Raw genomic sequence first — 23,699 nt, forward strand, 5'->3', positions numbered from 1 at the left:
GTATCTTTTATAGAAATAGTTTTTATAAACTGTGTTAACTAAATATTTTTTATAGTTCAAATACCTCACACAGTTCTCTCCTTATAATTTTTGGTGTAAGTACATATTCTGTGTTCTCATTGTGACTAATATTGTTCTTTGCTGAGCCAGGCAATATACCATGATCACATATTCATTCTTGTATGGACAACTTTTTGATTTTCTGCAAGTTGATTGTTCCTTCAATTTCTTTTAGTATTTCTAATTCATACCAACTTTTGTATCAGACTAGATATAGATAGGTTTCTAATGGAGATGACTGGAATATTTGTCTAATGGGTGTATTGGAAAATACAGTATAGTTATGGGTATAGAGTGGACTGTAACTGGAAAAGCATGGTAAACCCATATTTGAGAGGGTCTCAGATATCAGACACAAGAATTTTTAATTCAAAGTGTATAGCCTGCAAAAATAAACTCAAAATGGATTAGAGATCTAAATGTAAGACCAGAAACTATAAAACTCCTAGAGAAGAACATAGGCAAAACACTCTCCGACATGAATCACAGCAGGATCCTCTATGACCCACCTCCCAGAATATTGGAAATAAAAGCAAAAATAAACAAATGGGACCTAATGAAACTTAAAAGCTTTTGCACAACAAAGGAAACTATAAGTAAGGTGAAAAGACAGCCCTCAGACTGGGAGAAGATAATAGAAAATGAAGCAACAGACAAAGGATTAATCTCAAAAATATACAAGCAACTCTTGAAGCTCAATTCCAGAAAAATAAATGACCCAATCAAAAAAATGGGCCAAAGAACTAAACCGACATTTCTCCAAAGAAGACATACAGATGGCTAACAAACACATGAAAAGATGCTCAACATCACTCATTATCAAAGAAATGCAAATCAAAACCACAATGAGGTACCATTACACGCCAGTCAGGATGGCTGCCATCCAAAAGTCTACAAGCAATAAATGCTGGAGAGGGTGTGGAGAAAAGGGAACCCTCTTACACTGTTGGTGGGAATGCAAATTAGTACAGCCACTATGGAGAACAGTGTGGAGATTTCTTAAAAAACTGGAAATAGAACTGCCATATGACCCAGCAATCCCACTTCTGGGCATACACACTGAGGAAACCAGATCTGAAAGAGACACGTGCACCCCAATGTTCATCGCAGCACTGTTTATAATAGCCAGGACATGGAAGCAACCTAGATGCCCATCAGCAGATGAATGGATAAAGGAAGCTGTGGTACATATACACCATGGAATATTACTCAGCCGTTAAAAAGAATTCATTTGCATCAGTTCTAATGAGATTGATGAAACTGGAGCCCATTATACAGAGTGAAGTAAGCCAGAAAGATAAAGATCATTACAGCATACTAACACATATATATGGAATTTAGAAAGATGGTAATGATAACCCTATATGCGAAACAGAAAAAGAGACACAGATATACAGAACAGACTTTTGGACTCTGTGGGAGAAGGCGAGGGTGGGATGTTTCGAGAGAACAGCATGTATGTTATCTATAGTGAAACAGATCACCAGCCCAGGTGGGATGCATGAGACAAGCGCTTGGGCCTGGTGCACTGGGAAGACCCAGAGGAATCGGGTAAAGAGAGAGGTGGGAGGGGGGATCGGGATGGGGAATACATGTAACTCCATGGCTGATTCATGTCAATGTATGACAAAACCTACTGCAATGTTGTGAAGTAATTAGCCTCCAACTAATAAAAATAAATGAAAAAAAAAAGTGTATAGCTTGGAACCATAAAAGACATTTGAGCAATCGCAAAGAAAACTAATTTAGAAGAATCACCTGATAACATGGAGTGAAAATAAATTTTTCTTCTTCTTTTCTCCTCCTAGGAAATTGAGCTTAAGTCATTAAGAGAAGCTTTGTCTTTTGTGTCATTAATTGATGGATATTATAGATTAACTGCAGATGCACATCATTATCTTTGTAAAGAAGTAGCACCTCCAATGGTGCTTGAAAATATACAAAGCAACTGTCATGGCCCAATTTCGTGAGTAATACTGACTTTAAAAGTAAATTTTTTAAAGTAATAAGATATTTACAAAGAATATTTTACACAACAGAATGATATACCTAGGTTTAGGAAGTTCAGGAAAAGAAATATTATCTTGATCTAAATTATTTTTCTTTTAACAAAAGTCTATTTCCAATCAGATTACATAATAATTATAATTATTTAAATTATAATCTATCATCTGTATGCCAGTCTATAGTACTAACTTGTATAAGTTTGATATTTAGTACTCTCAAGTAAGTAAAGTCGCTCAGTCATGTCCGACTCTTTGTGACCCCGTGGACTGTAGCCTACCAGGCTCCTCTGTCCATGGGATTTTCTAGGCAAGAGTACTGGAGTGGGTTGTGGTTTCCTTCTCCTGGGGATCTTCCCGACTCAGGGATCAAACCCAGGTCTCCTGCATTGCAGACAAACTCTTTACCATCTGAGCCTTAATTAATTCTTTGGTATTAATTTTTTAAAACCGTCCAATTTATGTTTCATTAATTTGGAAATACTGTGGAGGAGCCACAATGCAAAATTTGATAATTGTCTTTATTTTTGAATAATCCAACACCTTCTACTGAAACTTTGAACACAAACTGTATCTGATGTCCATCTTTCTAGACTATTGCTGTGCAGTATGTGATGGAAATGAAATGTTCTATATCTGTGCTCTTAGTAACTGCTATTAGCCACATGTGGCTATTTAATATTTAAAATGTTTCTACTGCAACCAAGGAACTGAATTTTTTATTTAATTTTAATAGCTTTACAGTTGACCCTTGAACAACACAGGATATTAATCCACATATAACTTACAGTCAGTACTCCATATCTGTGGTTCCTCGATATCCTTGAATTCAAACAACCACAGACCATGCAGTAGTATAATATTTACTACTGAAAAATACCTGCATATATGTGGACCCTTGTGATTCAAACCCACACTGTTCAAGGGTCAACTGTGAAGAGCTTCATGCGGCTGCCAGCCAACATATTGACCCACACAGTTGTAGAGCTTACTTTAATACTAGATAAAACCAGCTATCATGAACATCTGTTCACCCCAAGTAGAAGTTATCTCTCAACCAGAATGTGTTTTATGATTGGCACCAGGTTTGAAGGACTTGAGCAGAAGAAACAATCTGGGATTCTGAGCATATGTTTTTTACCTTAGTGAAAGTGTTAGTTGCTCAGTTGTGTCTGACTCTGCTACCCCATGGACTGTAGCCCACCAGGCTCCTTCCGTGCATGGGATTCTCCAGGCAAGAATACTGGAGGGGTTGCCATTCCCTTCTCCAGGAGATCTTCCCGACCCAGGGATCAAACCCGAGTCTTCTGCATTGCAGGCAGATTCTTCACAGTCTGAGCCCTTGGAGAAGCATTTATACCCTAACCTATCTTTAAATATTTGAGAAATCAGATCCTGACTGAAATTCAAGCCTGAGTTGACCTATACCTAATGTCTGTTTAAGAAGTATGATTGTGAGAATTCCCTGGTGGTCCAGTGGTTCTGTCTCTGTGCTTCCACTGCAGGGGTCATGGGTTTGATCCTTGATCAGGGAACTAAGATCCCACATGCTACTCAGTGCAGCCAAAAAAGAAGTATGGTTGCTCTGAAAAAGTTGCATTATTTGAACATTCTGTAATTTACATATTCAATATTTTAAAAATTCCTCCCATTCATTCATTCATTATCCATCCATCCGTTCTTTCATTTATTTGTAGAATATTTACTAAGTACATGATATGTATCAGGTGCTGGTTTATATATGAGAAATACAGTGATAAGTAAAACAGATAATTCTTGCTTTCATGTAGATTACATTTCTTTCAATATATACAGCTTCAGTTAAACATATAGCAAATTTAAAAAAATTGTAGTCTTTGTTGCTTGCCATGGGTCTTCTATTAGACCTTGGTATTATATTAAATTAAAATTAAGCTTCCCTGGTAGCTCAGAGGTTAAAGTGTCTGCCTGCAGTGCGGGAGACCTGGGTTTGATCCCTGGGTCCAGAAAATCCCCCAGAGAAGGAAATGGCAACCCACTCCAGTATTCTTGCCTGGAGAATCCCATGCACGGAAGGAGCCTGGTGGGCTACAGTCCACGGGGTCACAAAGAGTCAGACACAACTGAGCAACTTCACTTTCACTTTCTCCCCCCTTTTCACTTTCACTTTCATTATATTAAATATTAAAAATACTCATACATTTTTATATTAGTAATTGCTGTGATGGAAGAGACAAGTGTTTTATGATACACTGTATAGTTAAATGAAGTTTTGAGTGTGGTTTTTAAAATACTAAATTTTAAATTGGAAGGCAGAAAAGTCAAAGGAATGAATTGTGTTCTTTGTGATTTTGTATGTCTTATAATACCTTATGTTTTTAAAGCAATATAATTGCCCCTTGAATCAATGTGAACTTATTGCAGAATGGCTTGGTACTTCATTATTTTTCTTTGCAAGATTATTGATAAAAATATAAAGGAGAGGAGACTTATAAAAACTCTTAGAGTTCTAGATTTGACTTTCGATCTTTTAGATGACACTTTGGTTGTAATGTCATGGTTCTTACTACATTATCATTCAAATTATTTCTTTACCTTTAGAATGGATTTTGCTATCAGTAAACTGAAGAAAACAGGTAATCAGACTGGACTCTATGTACTTCGATGCAGTCCTAAGGACTTTAATAAATATTTTCTGACTTTTGCTGTTGAGGTTAGTATGACACTAATTAATGGTAATATCTTTATTTAGTGAGTATAATTCCCCCTTGATAATATCTACTAGTATCTACTGTATTTCCTCTTTAATGCTGCAAATGATAGCTCTGGATATGATAACTAGCAATTAAGTAAGGTTAATTTACCTCAGGGATTCTTTATAAATAAACAAAATGTAATTCCTAGGATTTATATTAAAAATTATTTGTAATATCTTAATATCTTTTTATATGGATTTTTTTGTTTGAGTATTACCAGTATGTCAGATTTCATCACATCTTTTGAAGTCTGTTTTTTCACAGAAATGGAAATCTTTACCAAAACATGTAGAACAAAATAAATCAGAAGTAAACTTTCACTTTACTAGTAATGGTTATAGGATTAGAGTGAAATAGGGTAATAACAAAGAAAAAGACATTGTACTTGGCAAAAACCACTACAATATTGTAAAGTAATTAGCCTCCAACTAATAAAAATAAATGAAAAAAAAAAGACATTGTACTTTTAAGTGGTGGTTTTTCCAGTATTAAGAATAATGATCTACAATGTATGCTTTAAGTGTAATACTATAATGAAATCTCACTGTTAATATGGACCATTTTGGATCTCAACTAAAATTATTTACTGTACAAAATTATATAAAAAGATACTGTCACTTATAAAGCAATTTCATGGTATAAATCTTGAGAAACTTTATAGCTGCCTCCAAAATTTATCATACTTTTAAAAAGTAGAGACTGTAAGAATTGTTATTATTTTAATTTTTATAAAAAAAAATCATTTAACATACATAAAGTGGATTAATTGTCCATGAAAATATAGAAAGTAGGCTGCTCCATGACTTGTAAAATATTGATAGTCTATCCTAATTCAGTCTATTATATTCAATTATCAAATCAAAATGTGTATATTTTTATGTTTACTGTATTTGTCTAGTGTAATATGAGGGCTGTATATTAGGGAGCATATGGTATAAACTTGCTTTAAGAAATTTATCTTTTTGGAAAACAAAAATAAAGTATACCAAAAAATGCTAAATTGAGCATTGTTTATTACACAACATTATGCAGTATAAGCACATAAGACAATAAGAGAAGGTTTACAATGATTAAAACAGGTCCTTTAGAGTAGGAAGGACCTGAGACTGACCAGAGATAATGATTTTATAAAAAATGGTTGTAAGTAGGTTGAATATGTTTATAGCAGATTGAATATGTTTAAAAATAGATGGATGAGAAGTAAAGCACATAAGACAAACATTGAAAGACTGGATATTATCAGAATTGCCGTATTAGAGATAATTATACAAATACCGTAGTGGCACAGTCAAACAGGTCATCACCTTTGCCTGTGGAATGGGGTAGGTGTTGTTAGGGAGGACCTCACCGAAAAAGTGAAATTAAACTGAGTTTTAAGAATTGAATAAAAGTCCATTGCTCAAAAGTAAAGGATGTACATTCTGCAGAGAGATAGCACTTACAGTTTTCAAGGCATGAAATGGCATGGCATTTGCTTTAAATTTTTTAAGTCACTCAGTATAGTTATAACATGGATTATATGTTGAGAGTGGCAGGAGTTAAGGTTGGAGATGGAGGCAGAAGCCAACTCATGGAAGGCCTTATATGCTAAAATCGTTTTACACTTTGTCTTGTAAATGATGGAAAGCTGTTAAGGATGGTATTATTATTATTGTTTATTATTATGGCTTTCTTCCTTGCCTTTCAATAAAGTAACTCTTAAGCCACATTTATAGGCTAGGCAGTTGTAATTAGATGCCTTTTTGAGGAACCAAACACCTTGGTCACCTTATGCTGATACTATATTAGGATTCATGGTTCAAATGTCTAAATGTTCTTTTGGTTGTTTTTGTGCTATCCTTTTTGTCACAGTAATCACTATGATGTCCATTGTGATTTTTCCTTCCCTTTCTTTATAATTAAACTTACATAGCGAGAAAATGTTATTGAATATAAGCACTGTTTGATTACAAAAAATGAGAATGGAGAATACAACCTCAGTGGTACTAAGAAGAACTTCAGTAATCTTAAAGATCTTCTGAATTGCTACCAGATGGAAACTGTTCGCTCAGACAGTATAATTTTCCAGTTTACTAAATGCTGTCCCCCAAAGCCAAAAGGTAAAATAGTTTTCTAGTTATTTTTAAAACACTGGTCTTGGGTGTTGTATGTGGTGGGAGATATCTTCAGGATACTGATTTCACAAGAAACAGGAGAGAAAAAGCTCCAGAAACAATGAATTTTTTCCTCATGTGTTGTACAAGCATCCTCTAATAGAATTTTTCAGTTTGGTTTGGGTTGTCTATAAGTGACTTAAAGTTGTATAATTCTAAAATTTATTTTAATAAATAATAATTTCATAGTATTAATAAGCTACTTATTTATTGAACTGAATGACCTCACAACCAAATTCTCATGTTATTCTGAATAAATACTTTCAGATCCTTTTAGAATCTTAATTTCTTTTAAATTATCTTTTAAAATGAAAATAGTAAGATTAGAAATCTCTTGAGAAAGCAGGCATATTAAAGTTACTGAAAAATTGTACTAGTTAAGAAAATGATTATAATTTTGCATATATTACAATAACTGGCTAGAGTACATCATCAAATTTCAATGAAAAAACTCCTAAAATAGTTTTATGTGGGGAAAAAAAATTGAACAATAAGAGGCTGTTAAGCATTTCTTTTATATAGGACACATTTTATTTTATTCCTTTGGAGCAATTTATATTCTCACTGTGTTTTGATTATATATGTATATTTTTTGCATTCATTCTATCCTTTTTTTAAACAGACAAATCAAACCTTCTAGTCTTCAGAACCAATGGTATTTCTGATGTACCAACCTCACCAACTTTACAAAGGCATAATAATGTGAACCAAATGGTGTTCCACAAAATTAGAAATGAAGATTTGGTATTTGTAAGTCACTAGATGCTGATTATTGTCTTTTTGTCTTTTTAAAGAACTGTTCTTCATTTTCTATCCCACAGTCATTCACATGACATTAGAACTATTTTATTATAACTTATGTTATAAAAATTTTATAGCAGTTCAGATACATTCATTTCCTGTGAAAATGTGATACCAAACTTGAGTTAATTATTTTAAGAATGGAATTGTATTCTCTTTTGAGAAATTTAAAAAAATTAAAAAGTCTTCTTCTGAAAAAGTATCTTAATTCTCAGGTTCTCAAGAAAGTAAGGGAATTTCAAAGAAGGTAATGAAAACAGTAGTAACACATAAGAGCTGATGTTTGGCCACAGGACATTTTGGGACATTAGGATTAGTCTCACTAATCAAGAGAACTAAGAGCTAAAACCAGTACAAAAAGGGGCCAAGTCTTGAGTTCTGTACAAGACCAGGAGTTAAAAGTAAGGCTATCTGTGAATAAAGCCAGGATTCTTAAGTAAATTCACCCTCAGTGAAACAGTATATGGATTGTGAAAAATTTATCCACTAGCAAAAAGAGAAAAAGAATGTTGTCTGTTTTAGTTGTGCTCTTAAGTTAGGAAAAAGTTCATCCTCAGAATTTGTAATTATAAACTTTTGAATTAAAGTTTATACCACCTGCATGGTTTGAGAAGCCCTAAGCCAATAAGTTGAAGAACTAAAGAGCCTCTTAATGAAAATGAAAGAGAGTGAAAAAATTGTCTTAAAGCTCAACATTCAGAAAACTAAGATCATGGCATCTGGTCCCATCACTTCATGGCAAATAGATGGGGAAACTGTGGAAACAGTGGCTGACTTTATTTTTGGGGGTGCCACAATCACTGCAGATTGTGATTGCATCTATGAAATTAAAAGACACTCCTTGGAAGGAAAGTTAGGACCAACCTAGACAGCATATTAAAAAGCAGAGATATTACTTTGCCAACAAAGGTCCGTCTAGTCAAGGCTATGGTTTTTCCATTGGTCATGTATGGTTGTGAAAATTGGACTATAAAGAAAGCTGAGCGCCGAAGAATTGATGCTTTTGAACTGTGGTGTTGGAGAAGACTCTTGAGAGTCCCTTGGACTGCAAGGAGATCTAACCAGTCCATCTTAAAGGAGATCAGTCCTGGCTGTTCATTGGAAGGACTGATGTTGAAGCTGAAACTCCAATTCTTTGGCCACCTGATGCGAAGAGCTGACTCATTGGAAAAGACCCTGTTGCTGGGAAAGATTGAGGACAGGAGGAAAAGGGGATGACAGAGAATGAGATGGTTGGATGGCATCACCGACTCAATGGACATGGGTTTGGGTGAACTCTGGGAGTTGGTGATGGACAGGGAAGCCTGGCGTGCTGTGGTTCATGGGGTCACAAAGAGTTGGACACGACTGAGCAACTGAAGTGAACTGAAGCCAGTAAATTAAATTAAAATAATAGGTGGTACTCCTTTAGTAACACCCTGTGGTGGTTGTCAAAAGCAAATATAAAATCTTTCTGGACGGATATCCTCTTAATGTAGGCCACCTAAGATTCCCACATTTAAAATGACTCCAAACATGAGCTTTTAGCTGAAAATTTAAAAATTTATGGAGAAGTTCCAGGATTAAGCAAGAATCAGCAGACCAGTAAACATCAAAATTGTATCTAAGAGGTTCATATAACAGACTTTTCAGATACAAACTATAAAATACATGTTTATGTATTTAAACATTAAAAAGGAATTGAAAACAAGGGGAAAACCCAAGATAGTATCAAAATAGCCCAAAAAGATTTGGGGGAAAAAGTATAGAAATGAAAAATATACTCATTGACATTTAAAAAATGGACAAAGTAAAAAGCAGACTATTCATAGTTGAAGAGAGAACTAGTAAATTGAAAGATCTGAAAATCATTTAAATGCTGCAGATAGGGAGAAAGAAATGAAAATTATGAAAGAGAGCTTAAGGGACATGAAAAGTAGAATGAGAAAGACCAAACTGATGTCTGAATTCCTTAAGGAGACAATAGTTAGAATCATTCAGACTTACAAAGATACGAATCCTATGTGAGTAACAAGAAGCAGGGAGTTACTAGGTAACCTAACACCACGAAACTAATAATAATAGAGTGCAGGCAGCCATGCTTCAGATTGCACGCTTTCAATCATTCTGTAAGGGTGTATAAGAAGCACTAGTAATAGTAGCAATAGCTGGCACTTAATTGAGCATTTACTCTGTTGTGGACTGCACGAAGTGCTATTGTGTATTTTCTCATTTATTGTTCATGGCAGTCCTATGGAAAAATAATCATTATTCCCATTCTTCAGATGAGGAAACCAAGATAACTGCAGTATAGAAAGATTAAATGGCCTGTACAAGGTCACACAACTAGTGAGTAGTAATAAAGAACAGGTCAGACCTGCACTATCAGGAAAGGCTAGCAAGGAAAGAGACTCACATTCAAATAAATGTGGGTAAACACTGACATTATAAAAAGTGTGAAAAGTGATAATTATACCTAATTTAGGGCATTGAAGAACAGGGTGAAATCAAATTACACTTTGTTCTTTAATCTGTGTTTTCTGTGTTTTATTACTATGAAGAAAGCAGAATATAATTAATATGGAGTCTCAAATCCAGATTTGGTTTGTAAAGGAAATATTTGCTCATGAATTTTTTTTTTTTTTAACTCTTGTCATTGGACATATTTCCTAATTCCCGCATCATCCTCCATCCTTACTTATTCTTTCCTTTTTTTTTTTTTTATTTTGGTTAAAGAATGAAAGCCTTGGCCAAGGAACTTTTACAAAAATTTTTAAAGGTATAAGAAGAGAAATAGGAGACTATGGTCAGCTGCATGAAACAGAAGTTCTTTTAAAAGTTCTGGATAAAGCACATAGAAACTATTCAGAGGTTTGTATATTCTTTATATAGTTCATGTAGTTTATGATAGTTAAAATATGCTCTCATACATGCAAAATACATCAACGCATGTGGCTTTTCAAATTATAATTTTTAAAAGTATATGTATCAAAGACCTTTCAGAGGATGCATTCTGTTGGGGCTAAAAAATACATAATTTTTTCATTGTAACTAATTTCCAAACTAATTTTTAAGCATGGTGTTACGTGTTTGATTACATCTTTGCATATATAATACTAAGGCAGTTGGTTTTAAAGTTGAATACATGTAAATCCATGGCTAATTCATGTCAATGTATGACAAAAACCACTGCAATGTTGTAAAGTAATTAGCCTCCAACTAATAAAAATAAATGAAAAATAAATAAATAAAATAAAGTTGGCTACCCAGAGCTTCCTGGGTTCCACAGTTTTCCTCTGTAATTTAATCTACTTTTTAAAAACTTTGAAAGGCAGTGTACTGAGGAACACTGTGTAGGTGAAATGTGGATGGATATCTCTGGGCATCATCTTAAGATGCTAGCCACCAGAAATCCTGCTGCCAGTTTCCAGAGTCCTAAGCATAATAAGATATCACCAAACGTGATGTAACACACATTTATGAACTTAAAATGTCTTAAAAGAAGTTAGTAGAAGATAATGTGAAACATACAAGCCAAAGAGTTGTTCTAATCCAGAACTCCAAAGTGTTGGTGATTGTGATCTTCAACAACCATACCCCAAAGTTCTAGGCAAACTTCAGTTGAGTTAGGGTGATATTACCTGCCAGTCTCCTGACATAGGTGTTAGACTGTTTTATATGCCGAGTCATCATTCTTAATTCTTTAGGAAGTGTTAATTGAAGCTCCCATCCATATTTACTGCAGTTGCACATCACTGTCTCAGCTGTATGCAGCTATATGTATCTCTGTTCTCCACTCTGGCTGCTATGGGTCTAAGACTGTTTATCTTGAATCATTCACATTGCCCTATATCACAATTGCTCTTTCTCATTGCTGTTTCCTTAAACTAAGCTTAAATCAGGGGTTTCCTTGAGAATGAACTCTAACATCAAGGTTGATGGAAGTTGCAAGTCTAAAGGGACCAAAGCACATTGTAGTCTTGTCTGTAGTCCTGAGAACAGAAGTGCATTTTTCTAATGGCAGAGTATCTTTCTGAACTGTGAATGCTTATAGACATAAAAGGTGATTCTTTTGCAATTTTTAATTTTTTTTTTCTTTTCCTTAGTCTTTTTTTGAAGCAGCAAGCATGATGAGCCAGCTTTCTCACAAACATCTGATTTTAAATTATGGAGTATGTGTCTGTGGAGAGGAGAGTAAGTAAAACCACCAGCTTCCTTTCTGTTAATGTTATGTCTTTCAAAACATCCATTTTTATTTATATAGAAAATTTAATTTTAGGATCATAGTTGCATATCAGTATATAACAAATTAAATATTGTTGAAACATGAAACACTGTGTTTCTTTTTTTTTTTTTTTAATTGATATTTCCCATGCTTTTTCATTTAGGGGAAAAGGAGAATATACTTCCTTACAAAGTTTGAAAACAGTGTTTTGTTTTAGAGCATAAATCCCAGTTCTTTTGGTTTTATACTTATTTCATTGACTCTGTGATGCATTTTTTTTCACATTAAAAGTATCTGAATATGATATAATTGATGGTATTTCATAATTGATAATTTAAAATTTTTTTCAGTCCATAATAATGGAACATATGAAAGTCAGTGGCATCTATGAAATATACATGTTAGTCTTTGTGTACCACATAAAAAAGTTTTACTAAGCTCTTGCTCGTTGAAACTCCAAGATCTTTTTTTTAATACTAATGTAAATTTCTCTGCAGTAAATTCTTCATTACTGATGTATGGATTATTCTCCAAATTAACCATGGCAGCAAAACATTCGTAACATTTGTTTTAGTCACCCAGCAAGATCCAAAGGTGACTTTTGTCACCAAAAATTGTATATACATATGAAAACTAATTTTAATATTAGTTGAAGCAGAGTCATGATTTGAGATTCATTCTATATATGATATTGTGTTTATATATAATTATTTAGACTTCCACCTCTTAGTGTTGTGAATAAACTAAAACCCCAAAATACAGTGGTATATACCTGTTATGCTTTCTTTAAATTATTGAATTTCATGTAATTTAATCTCTTTACCTATAATACATATAACTATAAATATATTTATAAAAGTTTAAGTTTATGTATTTTTATGTATTATACTTTAGCCTTATTATATTTTAATGCAGATATTCTGGTTCAGGAATTTGTAAAATTTGGATCACTAGATACATATCTGAAAAAGAATAAAAATTCTATAAATATATTATGGAAACTTGAAGTGGCTAAACAGTTGGCATGGGCCATGCATTTTCTAGTAAGTAATATATTCTTTTGTCAACTTACTGTTTTACATTATGAAGCAGTATGAAAGGATCTTGACCTGGGAACAAGAAATAAGTCTATAGATGCTGAGTTATTTAAAATAATCTGTGTCATTTGAGGAAAGGGATTATTTTAGGTGTATATTTATGTGAAATAAATTTTGAAACAAGTGGTATTCCCATTCCATCAATCTCTTAGAACTGCTGAAGGATAATCTGTAGTTTGTGTACCTTGACTTTAAAGAATTGAATGAAATATTATCAAAAAGAAAATGAGCTATGGACAGCAGAAAAATCCTGTAGAAAGTGCCTTGTTACGATATTTGTGGGTAAATGGAAATTTCGTCCACTGAGAAAGTAATATTGCCAGAAAAGCAAAATACTAGAGGGCCAGCCAGTGATCAGATTCTTTAGAGTGCACCTACTGAACAGAAACAATATTTCTTGTGTCAGCTGCTATCTACAAATACATACAGTTTAAAACCTCAGATTCATAAGTGAACTAGCATAAAGTAGTTTTAAAAAATATTAATTTTTCAGCGACTTCCCTGGCAGTCCAGTGGTTAAGACTTTATACTTCCAAGCAGTGGATACAGGTCCAATCTCTGGTCAGGGCACTAAGATCCCATATGCTGCTGAGTGTGGCAAAAAATAAATTAATAATCAAATAAAACAGCCTATAAAAATGATAAAACTAAGTATTTGTTTCATCATGGGTATAGATTATTATTTTGTTTAAAATGTAAAATAGGAAGCACAGTGCTGCTATAAGATTTCCTTTTATTTTCTCAAAGTGTACCTCCAAATTAATGTTTACTTAATTTTTGTTTTTTAAATCCATTTGGGGGCCCTGGATATACTAAGTGCTCAAATATTTGTGGATTAATATTTGAATGTTTATGCAATTAACTTTAATAGGAAGAAAAAACCCTTATTCATGGGAATGTGTGCGCCAAAAATATTCTTCTTATCAGAGAAGAAGACAGGAAGACAGGAAATCCTCCTTTCATCAAACTTAGTGATCCTGGCATTAGTATTACAGTTTTGCCAAAAGACAGTAAGTTCTACAAGAATCAAGTTTAACTTTATTAAGCTTTGCTTGGAAAGAGGCATAAAAATCATGCTGTTAATTTTTCTCAAACACTATTTTATTGACATATTCTTGCTTAATAATAAAATTTAGTTACCATTTTCAGCAACCTAAATTATAGTTACATCTTAGATTCTTGTCTGTTTCTCCTTTCTTATGTTTCCATGAACTGTAAAGTGATTTTTTGAAGCAGTTTTAATCCCTAATTAAGTATGAAATGTCAGGTTTTATCCAATTTTATTGTGGAATTTTTTTAATATCATTCTTTGAATCACAAGTAAATTTTCTAAATTTTTATTCTCTTTAGTTATTAAATAAAAATTTGAGAAGAAATATTTCTAGTTTAAAATTTTTATTTTGTTTAATTTTTCAGCTAATTGACTTCTTGAATTCAGCTATATATTGACTTCTTAAATTCAGACATATTCAGCTATGACTTCTTAAAACTTTTCTTTTGTGTTGATAACATCCTTAACAAAGTAAAAATTTCAGTCAGAGGAGGTTTTTTTTTTTGGCCCAAATAGTGTTGTAATTGTATTTTATTGAATTAGCTAATTTCTCGAATTGAATGCTCTACATTTTGAGTCCAAATTTATCAACTTTTGTACGTTGATGCATAGTTTCTTTTTTGAGCTAATAGTAGTTGAGCTCTGTACCTTTATATGACAGTGAGGACAGGGACTATAGGGCAGAAAATATTATAGGAATTTAGATCTGATACTTGGGGATTTTACCCTTTGGAGTAGAACGTGAAGAAAGAGAATATATATTCGTATGAAGGAGATAGGACTCTGTACTGTTAAATCTCTTAATTATGCACCAGAAATATTCACATTGCTTTACCAAAATATACCAAAAGATGCAACAGTTTATCATTCTTATTTATTTATTTACTTATTTACGTACCTGTTTACTTATATATATTTATCTTCTATCATTCTGTCTATGCCAGAATACCAGAAGGTAAAGTTAAAGTGTTCCCTCCTTTTGTGAATACCATTTTTCGGATGGGATCAAAGACATCAAAAAATTAACTTGGAAGATTCCATGGTCTGAGCAGAACCTGTGTATATCAATATTGTGCTAAGAATACCTTGGTATAATCTAATCATTCATTGGCCTGTTGGCCCTTGTTTTTCATCTGCAAGTTAGAGTGGTCACTGCTGTTGAGTCATTCGTACAGATTGAACTGATGCTAACATTACCTTTATTATTTATACATTGTAAAGAAAAAATATATAAAGGAGCAATTTGGGAAAAATTTTGTGGGAAAAAAAAATATTGTGAATGCATAGCTATTAGGAAAGGGTAGAGAGAATGGGGCAGTAGTTGAAACACTGTGGTTTAATGAAAAATTTAGTCATTCCAGGAGTCATTGTACAGTAACTAATTCTGTGTATAATTGTATAACTTCGGGCAAATTATTCAGTCACTATGGGTCTTAATGTTGGCATTGTTAAAGCTGAGATATTGAATTAGGTGATCTCAAAGGTCCCTTCTGGCCCTCAAGCATGTGTATATGCATGAACATACCCCTTCCCCCAAGCAAATTAAAATGATTTGATTATTCCAATTTGTGTGAAATTATTAACATATATAAGAATTGTTTTATTAAGGGAGTTATTTAAGCTTTTTTTTTTTTTTTACTGTCATTTAAAAGTCCTGCAGGAGAGAATACCATGGGTACCACCTGAATGCATTGAAAATCCTAAAAATCTAAACCTGGCAACAGACAAATGGAGTTTTGGTACCACATTGTGGGAAATCTGTAGTGGAGGAGATAAGCCTCTGAGTGCTTTGGATTCTCAAAGAGTAAGTTTATATAAACAGTGAAGTTGTAATTATTTTGTGATCCCTAATACTTCTTTCACATTATTTGATATTCTTTAGCCCATTTTATGTTAAAAAGAAGGTTGATACGGCATTTATAATCTATTCTCAACATGTGGTTCTTTCATTATAGAAACTACAGTTTTATGAAGATAGGCACCAGCTTCCTGCGCCAAAGTGGACAGAATTAGCAAATCTTATTAATAATTGCATGGATTATGAACCAGATTTTAGACCTTCTTTCAGAGCCATTATAAGAGATCTTAATAGTTTGTTTACTCCAGGTATGTACTGTTGGAGCAATCTTAATGATGTATTTAATAAATCCTTACTAATTTTGTAGTCCCCCTCTGGGAAGTTCCCTGATATCTTTTAGACCATTTTAATTTCTTACATTCATATGACTTTTTCTACCTTATACGTAGTCTAGTCTCATTGATTGTGAAGTATTTTCATAAAAGGCTTTTACCCTTGTAATAACCTCACTTTAGTTGCCAGTTAATGAGTAGTACGCTGAGAAACTTATTTGATTTTTTATAAACAATTCATTGTTTTTTAAACTAGCTCTCACATATCGCTGATTAATTTTCTAAACATGAAGTAGATTTTTGTTTGTCCTCTCCTTCTTAAAAAACTTAGCTAAATATACATGTGTCTGACCCATAAATATTTTCTGTTCCAAAACTACTTGCTGTTCTTGTCACAAAAATCGGCATACAAACTTACTTTATAAATATTAAAACTGCTTATTTTGGAAAGTATTCATTTATCCTTTGCAAAAATCTTTACCAAAAACCTGTCCAGTTATGATTCAAGGCTTCCATTAACAATCTAAGCATTCAGAGTTGCCTTGTATCAATTTGTATTTAGTGTTTCTAACTCATTATGATTATTTTGGTCAGCCTGAATAAGAATAATTTTAACCCAGAGAATAGATTTGCCAGATTATGATAGAAATGTTATTTATTTCTCCAGATTATGAGCTATTAACAGAAAATGACATGTTACCAAATATGAGAATAGGTGCCCTAGGGTTTTCTGGTGCTTTTGAAGACCGAGACCCTACACAATTTGAAGAAAGACACTTGAAATTTCTACAGCAACTTGGCAAGGTAAGGTGTCAGATTTTTAAATAATTGAAGTGTATCATAAAACATTTTATTTAGGGGAGAAAAGACTTAAGAGATTCTCTAAAGTTCACTTTCCACAGAGTTTTAGAGTGTTTGTATAACCAGCAAGTACCTACTATATAACACAAGAAACTCGGCTCAATATTTTATAACAACCTAAATGAGAAAAGAATTTGAAAAAAGAACAGATACGTGTATATGTGTAACTGAATCACTTTGCTCTACACCTAAAACTAGCACAGCATTATTAATCAACTATACTTCAATATAAAATAAAAAGTTCTTTAAAAGGTGTTTGTAGAAAAAAGGTTTAGTTTTCAGGTTTTTGGGAAATGCTGTGTTAAATAGTTGTCTTTACTGAAAAATTTGTTGGAACCTTTAACAGGCACTGTGCATTGAACATTTTCAAGAGGAGGATAAATTAAGCTATATTTTTCCCAATTAATTTGACCATGAGATTCTTTCTTGGTAGAGCGCACTTTATGAGATAGAGAAAAGAACAATTAATAAGCCTTTCCACCTGCCTCCCTTTTTAGTCACCTAAGGGAGAAATAATTAATCTGCTTGCTCATTCAGAGTTTAGATGTTGACTGGAGAAGGCATGTTTACTAGCAGACAGTTTCTCTCTGCTGAAAGGTCACACAGTCAGGCATAGCCCACATATTAGGCTGGTAAAAAAGTTATTGTAGTTTCAGACCGTGAATTTGAAGCCATTATAACTAGGCTCAAACACATCTTTATTAATCAAAAAAGGAACCATTACAATCAGCACATTTTTGCCAATGAAAAATAAGTTTGTTTATTCCTATAGCATAAAAATCTGTGCTTCAGGATTCGACTGACTTTTTGGAATGCATTTTCCCTGCAAAAAATCGTTGAGATGCTTAAAGAAGTGGTAGTCAGTTGGTGAGATGTCAGCTGAATATGGAGAATGAGGCAGAACTTTGTAGCACGATTCATTCAACTTTTCAAGCATTTGTTGTGTGCGGTTGAGTGTCGTCATGGAAAAGAATTGGGCTGTTTCTGTTGACTAGTGCTGGCTTCAAGCACTGCAGTTTTAGGTGCATCTCATCAATTTGCTGGGCATACTTCTCAGATGGAGTGGTTTTGCCAGGGTTCAGAAAACTATAGTGGATCAGACAGGCAGCAGATCACCAAACAGTGATCATGACCTTTTTTGTCAAAACCTTTTGCCAAACCTCCCAAAGTTTGGCTTTGGGAAGTGCTTTGGAGCTTCTTCTCAGTCCCGCCACTGAGCTAGTTGTCACTGGTTGTATAGAATACACTTTTCATTGCATGTCACAATCAGATGGAGAAATGGTTCATTGTAGCATAGAATAAGAGAAGACAACACTTCAAAACGATGATTTTTTTGATTTGTGGTTAGCTCATGAGGCACCCAGCTTTTTCACCTTTCCAGTTTGCCTCAAATGTTGAATGACCATAGCATGTTCTTTGGCAACTTTTTGTGTAGTTGTAAGAGGATCAGCTTTGATGATCCTCTGAATTGGTCGTTGTCAACTTCCGATGGCCAGCCACTGTGCTCCTCATTGTTCAAGACTCTCAACTCCTTTGCAAAACTTCTTGAACCACCACTGCACTGTACATTTGTTAGCAGTTCCTGGGCCAAATGCATTGTTGATGTTGAGAATTGTCTACTCTGCATTATGACCCATTTTGAATTGCTCAAATTCGTTTTTTGTCTAACATCATTTCCCTAGTCTAAAATATAAAATAAACAGCAAGTAATAAGTCATTAGCAAAATGCCATAAAGTGAGAAATGTGCATTAAAATGATGTGTAACATAATCACATTGGTTTAAGAATGTATTCCAGTATCAAACAGCAGAGTTCAATGCAAAACCACAGTTACTTTTGCACCAACCTATATTTTAAATGAGATAGAAAAGGCTTACTTCTTAGTTGGTCCAGTCATAGTGGTAAGCCCTCATTCTTCCTCTAAGCTGGGTAGTATAGGGTTCTGTACCATGTGGCCTTATGAACTGGATTTTTGGCATGGATGCAATGTGAAGGCCTCATGTAGGCATTGAATCTACACTAAATGTTCTGATCCAGTTTTACCAGAGCTAAACATTGGGGGTTATATTATACATTGGCTTAGTTTTATTAATACTTTGATGTCATCTTTTGTAAAATATTCTTGAGAATGTTTCAGAGAGTGTAGCAATGACAAAAAAAAAAAGTCTAGGTATTTGGTATATTCATTATCTCTTGCTGTTCAACAAATTACCCTAAAACTTAACAGCTGAAAAAAAACAAACAACATTTATTAGGTGAGTCAGGAATCTAGGAGCAACTTAGCTGGATGATTCTAGCACAGGGTCTCTCAAAAGACTGCAACCAAGCTGTCAGCCATGTCTTGCAGTTTCATTTGAAAGCTTAACTAGGGAAAGACTTATTTTCAAGCTTGTCACATGGCTATTGATGGGCCTCAGAATATCTGCTTGCTAGCTCACTTACATGGGCCTCTCCACAGGCTGCCTCACAACATGGGCGCTGAGAGCAAACACCCAGGATCAAAGCCATAGTCTTTTTATAGCCTTGGCTCAGGCGTGGCATCTTCTTACTCTTGCCATATTCTGTTCACTGTCAGTTCAGTTCAGTTGCTCAGTCGTGTCCAACTCTATGTGACCCCATGGACTGCAGCACTCCAGGCTTCCCTGTCCATCACCAACTCCCAGAGCTTGCTCAAACTCATGTCCATTGAGTCGGTGATGCCATCTAACCATCTCATCCTCTGTCGTCCCCTTCTCCTCCTGCCTTCAGTCTTTCACTCTCTTTCACTTTCAGTCAATGTTCACTGTAACTGAGTTTATAGCCTACACTCAAAGGAAGGGGATTTTAAAAGAGCTTGAATATCAGAATGTAGAGAATATTGGGAGATAATCACAGAAGCTACCAATGACACAGCATGACCTTGGCTTAAGCAGCAGACATTTTTTTCTCAAAGTTCTCGAGATAAGTCTTAAGATGAAGGTTCCAGTAGGGTTTGGTTTTCTGGTGAAGACTCTGCTTAGCTTGCTACCTGGCACCTTTCTCACTATGTCCTCATGTGGCAGAGAGCACTGGTATCTCTTCTTCTTGTAATGGCATTAGTCTTACAGGATGAAGGCCTCACTCTTATGACCTTATTTAACCTTTATTACCTCTTCAGAGGCCCTGTCTCCAAAAGCACTCACCCTGGGGTTAGGGCTTTATCATACAAATTTGAGGGGATGGGGCATGGACATTCAGTCCATAACAGACCCTTATTCCATGAAGCTCACTGACAGGGATATCAAAGTCTATATTGTGAAAAAGAAAAGCTCTTCCTGGAAGTTAGTGACAGAAATTTAGAAATTCCTTGGCATGTCCTTTGGCTTATCTTAAAAAATAATGTTTATGATCTATATAATCAGAATTAGTAATTTTTCTAGAAAACTTGAGATTTCTATCTTAATGTGATATGTGTTGTTTAAGGGTAATTTTGGGAGTGTGGAGATGTGCCGGTATGACCCTCTACAAGACAATACTGGGGAGGTGGTGGCTGTGAAAAAGCTCCAGCACAGTACTGAAGAGCACCTCAGAGACTTCGAAAGAGAAATTGAAATCCTTAAATCCTTGCAGCATGACAACATTGTAAAGTACAAAGGAGTCTGCTATAGTGCTGGTATGTTGCCCATTGATACTTTTTTTGAACTTAGGATATGTCTTTGGCATACTGGGTAATAGAAACATATGATGTCTCAAGATCTGGACTAAAATATTCCAGTGTCCAGAGAAGGAAGCATTCTGTATGGCTGGAGATTGTGTTTGGTGTTGGTAGGCTGTGACTATAGGAAATCTTAGATTACTTGGCTGATCATTCTTTTCACTGAGGATGTTGTTTGCCATTTTTGCTTTAGTGTACCAAGGGAATATCATTTCTAAAGAAAGAAATTGTTCATATTTTCTATGAAAATATTATTTTTTAATTAGATCCTTTTTATTCAGTATAGAGGAAGAGAAAGTAAGTTTTTGCATCAGCTTATTTTGATTTGCATAAATGGTTACAGGAGATTAAAGCATAAGTATTTCTAAAACTTTCTGTTCAGACCATTTTGAATCAGAAAGTTAGTGTTCCTAACTACCACATGACTTTTAATTTATAATCAGGTTTTGTCATCTTAGACTCAGATTTTATATCTCTTTAGGTCATTCATATACAGTTGTCTTATATTAGTTCATCAATAAAACATGGCAGAATAAAACATTACGTTCTCATTTGTGTGTTAATAGGCCGGCATAATCTAAGATTAATTATGGAGTATTTACCATATGGAAGTTTACGAGACTATCTCCAAAAACATAAAGAACGGATTGATCATAAAAAACTTCTGCAGTACACATCTCAGATATGCAAGGTACCTGATATCCTGGCTATTTGTTGTAAATGAAGAGTTTGTGCTTAGTTGCTCAGTCATGTCTGACTCTTTTGCAATCCCATGGACTATAGCCCGCCAGACTCCTTTGTTCATGGGTTTCTCTAGGCAAGAATATTGGAGTGGGTAGCCATTCCCTTCTCCAGGGGATCTTCCTGACCCAAGGATCAAACCTAGGTCTCCTGTATCACAGGTGGATTCTTTACCATCTGAGCTACCAGGGAAGCCCAAATAAAGAGAATACGTTGAAGTAATTATTAAGAAATAATTTTTTCTATTTTCTCTAGAATTTTCCTTAAATACTTAAGGGAGTAGGTAAGCAGAAGCCTAAATTGTTTATGTTTATAAAGCTGGCTGAAAGAAAAATGTTATTTTATCCATAGGGTATGGAGTATCTTGGTACAAAAAGGTATATCCACAGGGATCTGGCAACAAGGAATATACTAGTGGAGAATGAAAACAGAGTTAAAATAGGAGATTTTGGATTAACCAAAGTCTTGCCACAAGACAAAGAGTACTACAAAGTGAAAGAGCCTGGTGAAAGTCCCATATTCTGGTGAGTATGTTTTAGTACCATAAAATGAAGTTTTGGAGCACAGACTTCAAACTTTATTTTTATTTTTAGTAGTTTGTCACTTGTATATTTATAACAATAATCAATGAAGTTACTCCCTATGTTTTCCTCTGGGAATTTTATGGTTTTAGGTCAAACATTCAAGTTTTTAATCTGTTTTGATGTTAATTGTCAATAAGGTAATGGTCTAATTTCATTCTTTTCCATGTATCTGCCCAGTTTTCTCAACACCGTTTATTGAAGAACTCTCCTTTTCGCCATGCTACCTCCAGCTTTGTTCTTTATCAAGGTTGTTCCCTTTCTCAAAGGATCTTTTGTAGTTTCATACAAATTTTAGAATTTTTTCTAGTTCTGTGAAATATGCCATTGGAATTTTGATAAGAATTGCATTAGATCTGTAGATTGCTTTGAGTGCCGTTGTTGTTGTTCAGTAGCCACGTTGTGTCTGACTCTTTGCGACCCCGTGGACTGTAGCACACCAGGCCTCCCTGTCCTTCACCATCTCCCGGAGTTTGCCCAAGTTCATGTCGATTGTATTGGTGATGCCATCCGTCTGTCTCCTCCTCTGATGCCCTCTTCTCCTTCTGCCCTCAATCTTTCCTAGCTTCAGGGACTTTTCCAATGAGTCAGCTGTTTGCATCAGGTGACCAAAATACTGGAGCTTCAGCTTCAGCCTCAGTCCTTCCAGTGAGTATTCAGAGTTGATTGACTGATTTTGATCCCTCTGCTTTAAGATTGACTGGTTTGGTCTCCTTGCTGTCCACCGGACTCTCAGGAGTCTTCTCCAGCACCACAGTTTGAAAGCATCAGTTCTTTGGCACTCTGCCTTCCTTATGGTCCAGTTCTCACATCCATACATGACTACTGGAAAGACCATGGCCTTGACTATACGGACCTTAGTCAGCAAACCGATGTCCTTCCTTTTTAATGTACTGTCTAGGTTTGTTATAGCTTTCTTCCAAGAAGCAAGCATCTTCTAATTTTGTGGCTGCAATCACCATCCACAGTGATATGGGAGCCCAAGAAGAGGAAATCTGTCACTGCTTCCACCTTTTCCCCTTCTCTATTTGCCATGAAGTGATGGGATCAGATGCTGTGCTCTTGGTTTTGTAATATTGAGTTTTAAACCAGCTTTTTCATTCTCCTCTTTAGAGGTTCTTTAGTTCCTCTTTGCTTTCTGCCACTAAAATGGTATCATCTGCATATCTGAAGTTATTTCTCCCGGCAGTCTTGATTACAGCTTGTAACTCATCCAGCCCAGCATATCGCATAATGTGCTCTGTGTATAAGTTAAGTAAACAGGGTGACAGTAAAACAGCCTTTACATACTCGTCTCTCAATTTTGAACCAGTCAGTTGTTCCATATAAGGTTCTAGCTGATGCTTCTTGACTGGCATACATGTTTCTCAGGAGACAGGTAAGGTGGTCTGGTATTATCATCTTTTTAAGAATTTTCCAGTTTTTTTGTGATCCACACTGTCACAGACTTTAGCATAGTCAGTGAAACAGGTAGATATTTTTCTGGAATTGCCTTGCTTTCTCTTTGATCCAGTGAATGTTGGCAACTTGATCTCCAAGTTGTTCTCCAACTTGATCTCCTGCTTGTTCTTGCTTGAACATCTGGAAGTTCTCGGTTCATGTAGTGCTG

General features: G+C 34.7%; 1 protein-coding gene across 3 annotated transcripts in view; it reads left to right on the forward strand.

The window, feature by feature from the left end:
- The window catches only part of JAK2 (Janus kinase 2), a 90,191-nt gene that overhangs the window by 55,703 nt on the left and 10,789 nt on the right, over positions 1–23,699 (forward strand). For all 3 annotated transcript variants that reach the window (XM_070480430.1, XM_070480429.1, XM_070480431.1), the window contains exons 8-21: positions 1,869–2,026; positions 4,644–4,755; positions 6,711–6,897; positions 7,574–7,701; positions 10,468–10,602; positions 11,838–11,925; positions 12,872–12,999; positions 13,925–14,063; positions 15,757–15,908; positions 16,060–16,210; positions 16,902–17,038; positions 20,537–20,726; positions 21,335–21,459; positions 21,861–22,033. In XM_070480430.1, coding sequence (XP_070336531.1) covers positions 1,869–2,026; positions 4,644–4,755; positions 6,711–6,897; positions 7,574–7,701; positions 10,468–10,602; positions 11,838–11,925; positions 12,872–12,999; positions 13,925–14,063; positions 15,757–15,908; positions 16,060–16,210; positions 16,902–17,038; positions 20,537–20,726; positions 21,335–21,459; positions 21,861–22,033 — 2,003 coding nt within the window. The remainder of the gene's footprint in view (positions 1–1,868; positions 2,027–4,643; positions 4,756–6,710; positions 6,898–7,573; positions 7,702–10,467; positions 10,603–11,837; positions 11,926–12,871; positions 13,000–13,924; positions 14,064–15,756; positions 15,909–16,059; positions 16,211–16,901; positions 17,039–20,536; positions 20,727–21,334; positions 21,460–21,860; positions 22,034–23,699) is intronic.

The sequence above is a fragment of the Odocoileus virginianus genome, chromosome 18, assembly GCF_023699985.2.
Source record: "Odocoileus virginianus isolate 20LAN1187 ecotype Illinois chromosome 18, Ovbor_1.2, whole genome shotgun sequence".
In the NCBI taxonomy this organism is placed as follows: domain Eukaryota; kingdom Metazoa; phylum Chordata; class Mammalia; order Artiodactyla; family Cervidae; genus Odocoileus; species Odocoileus virginianus.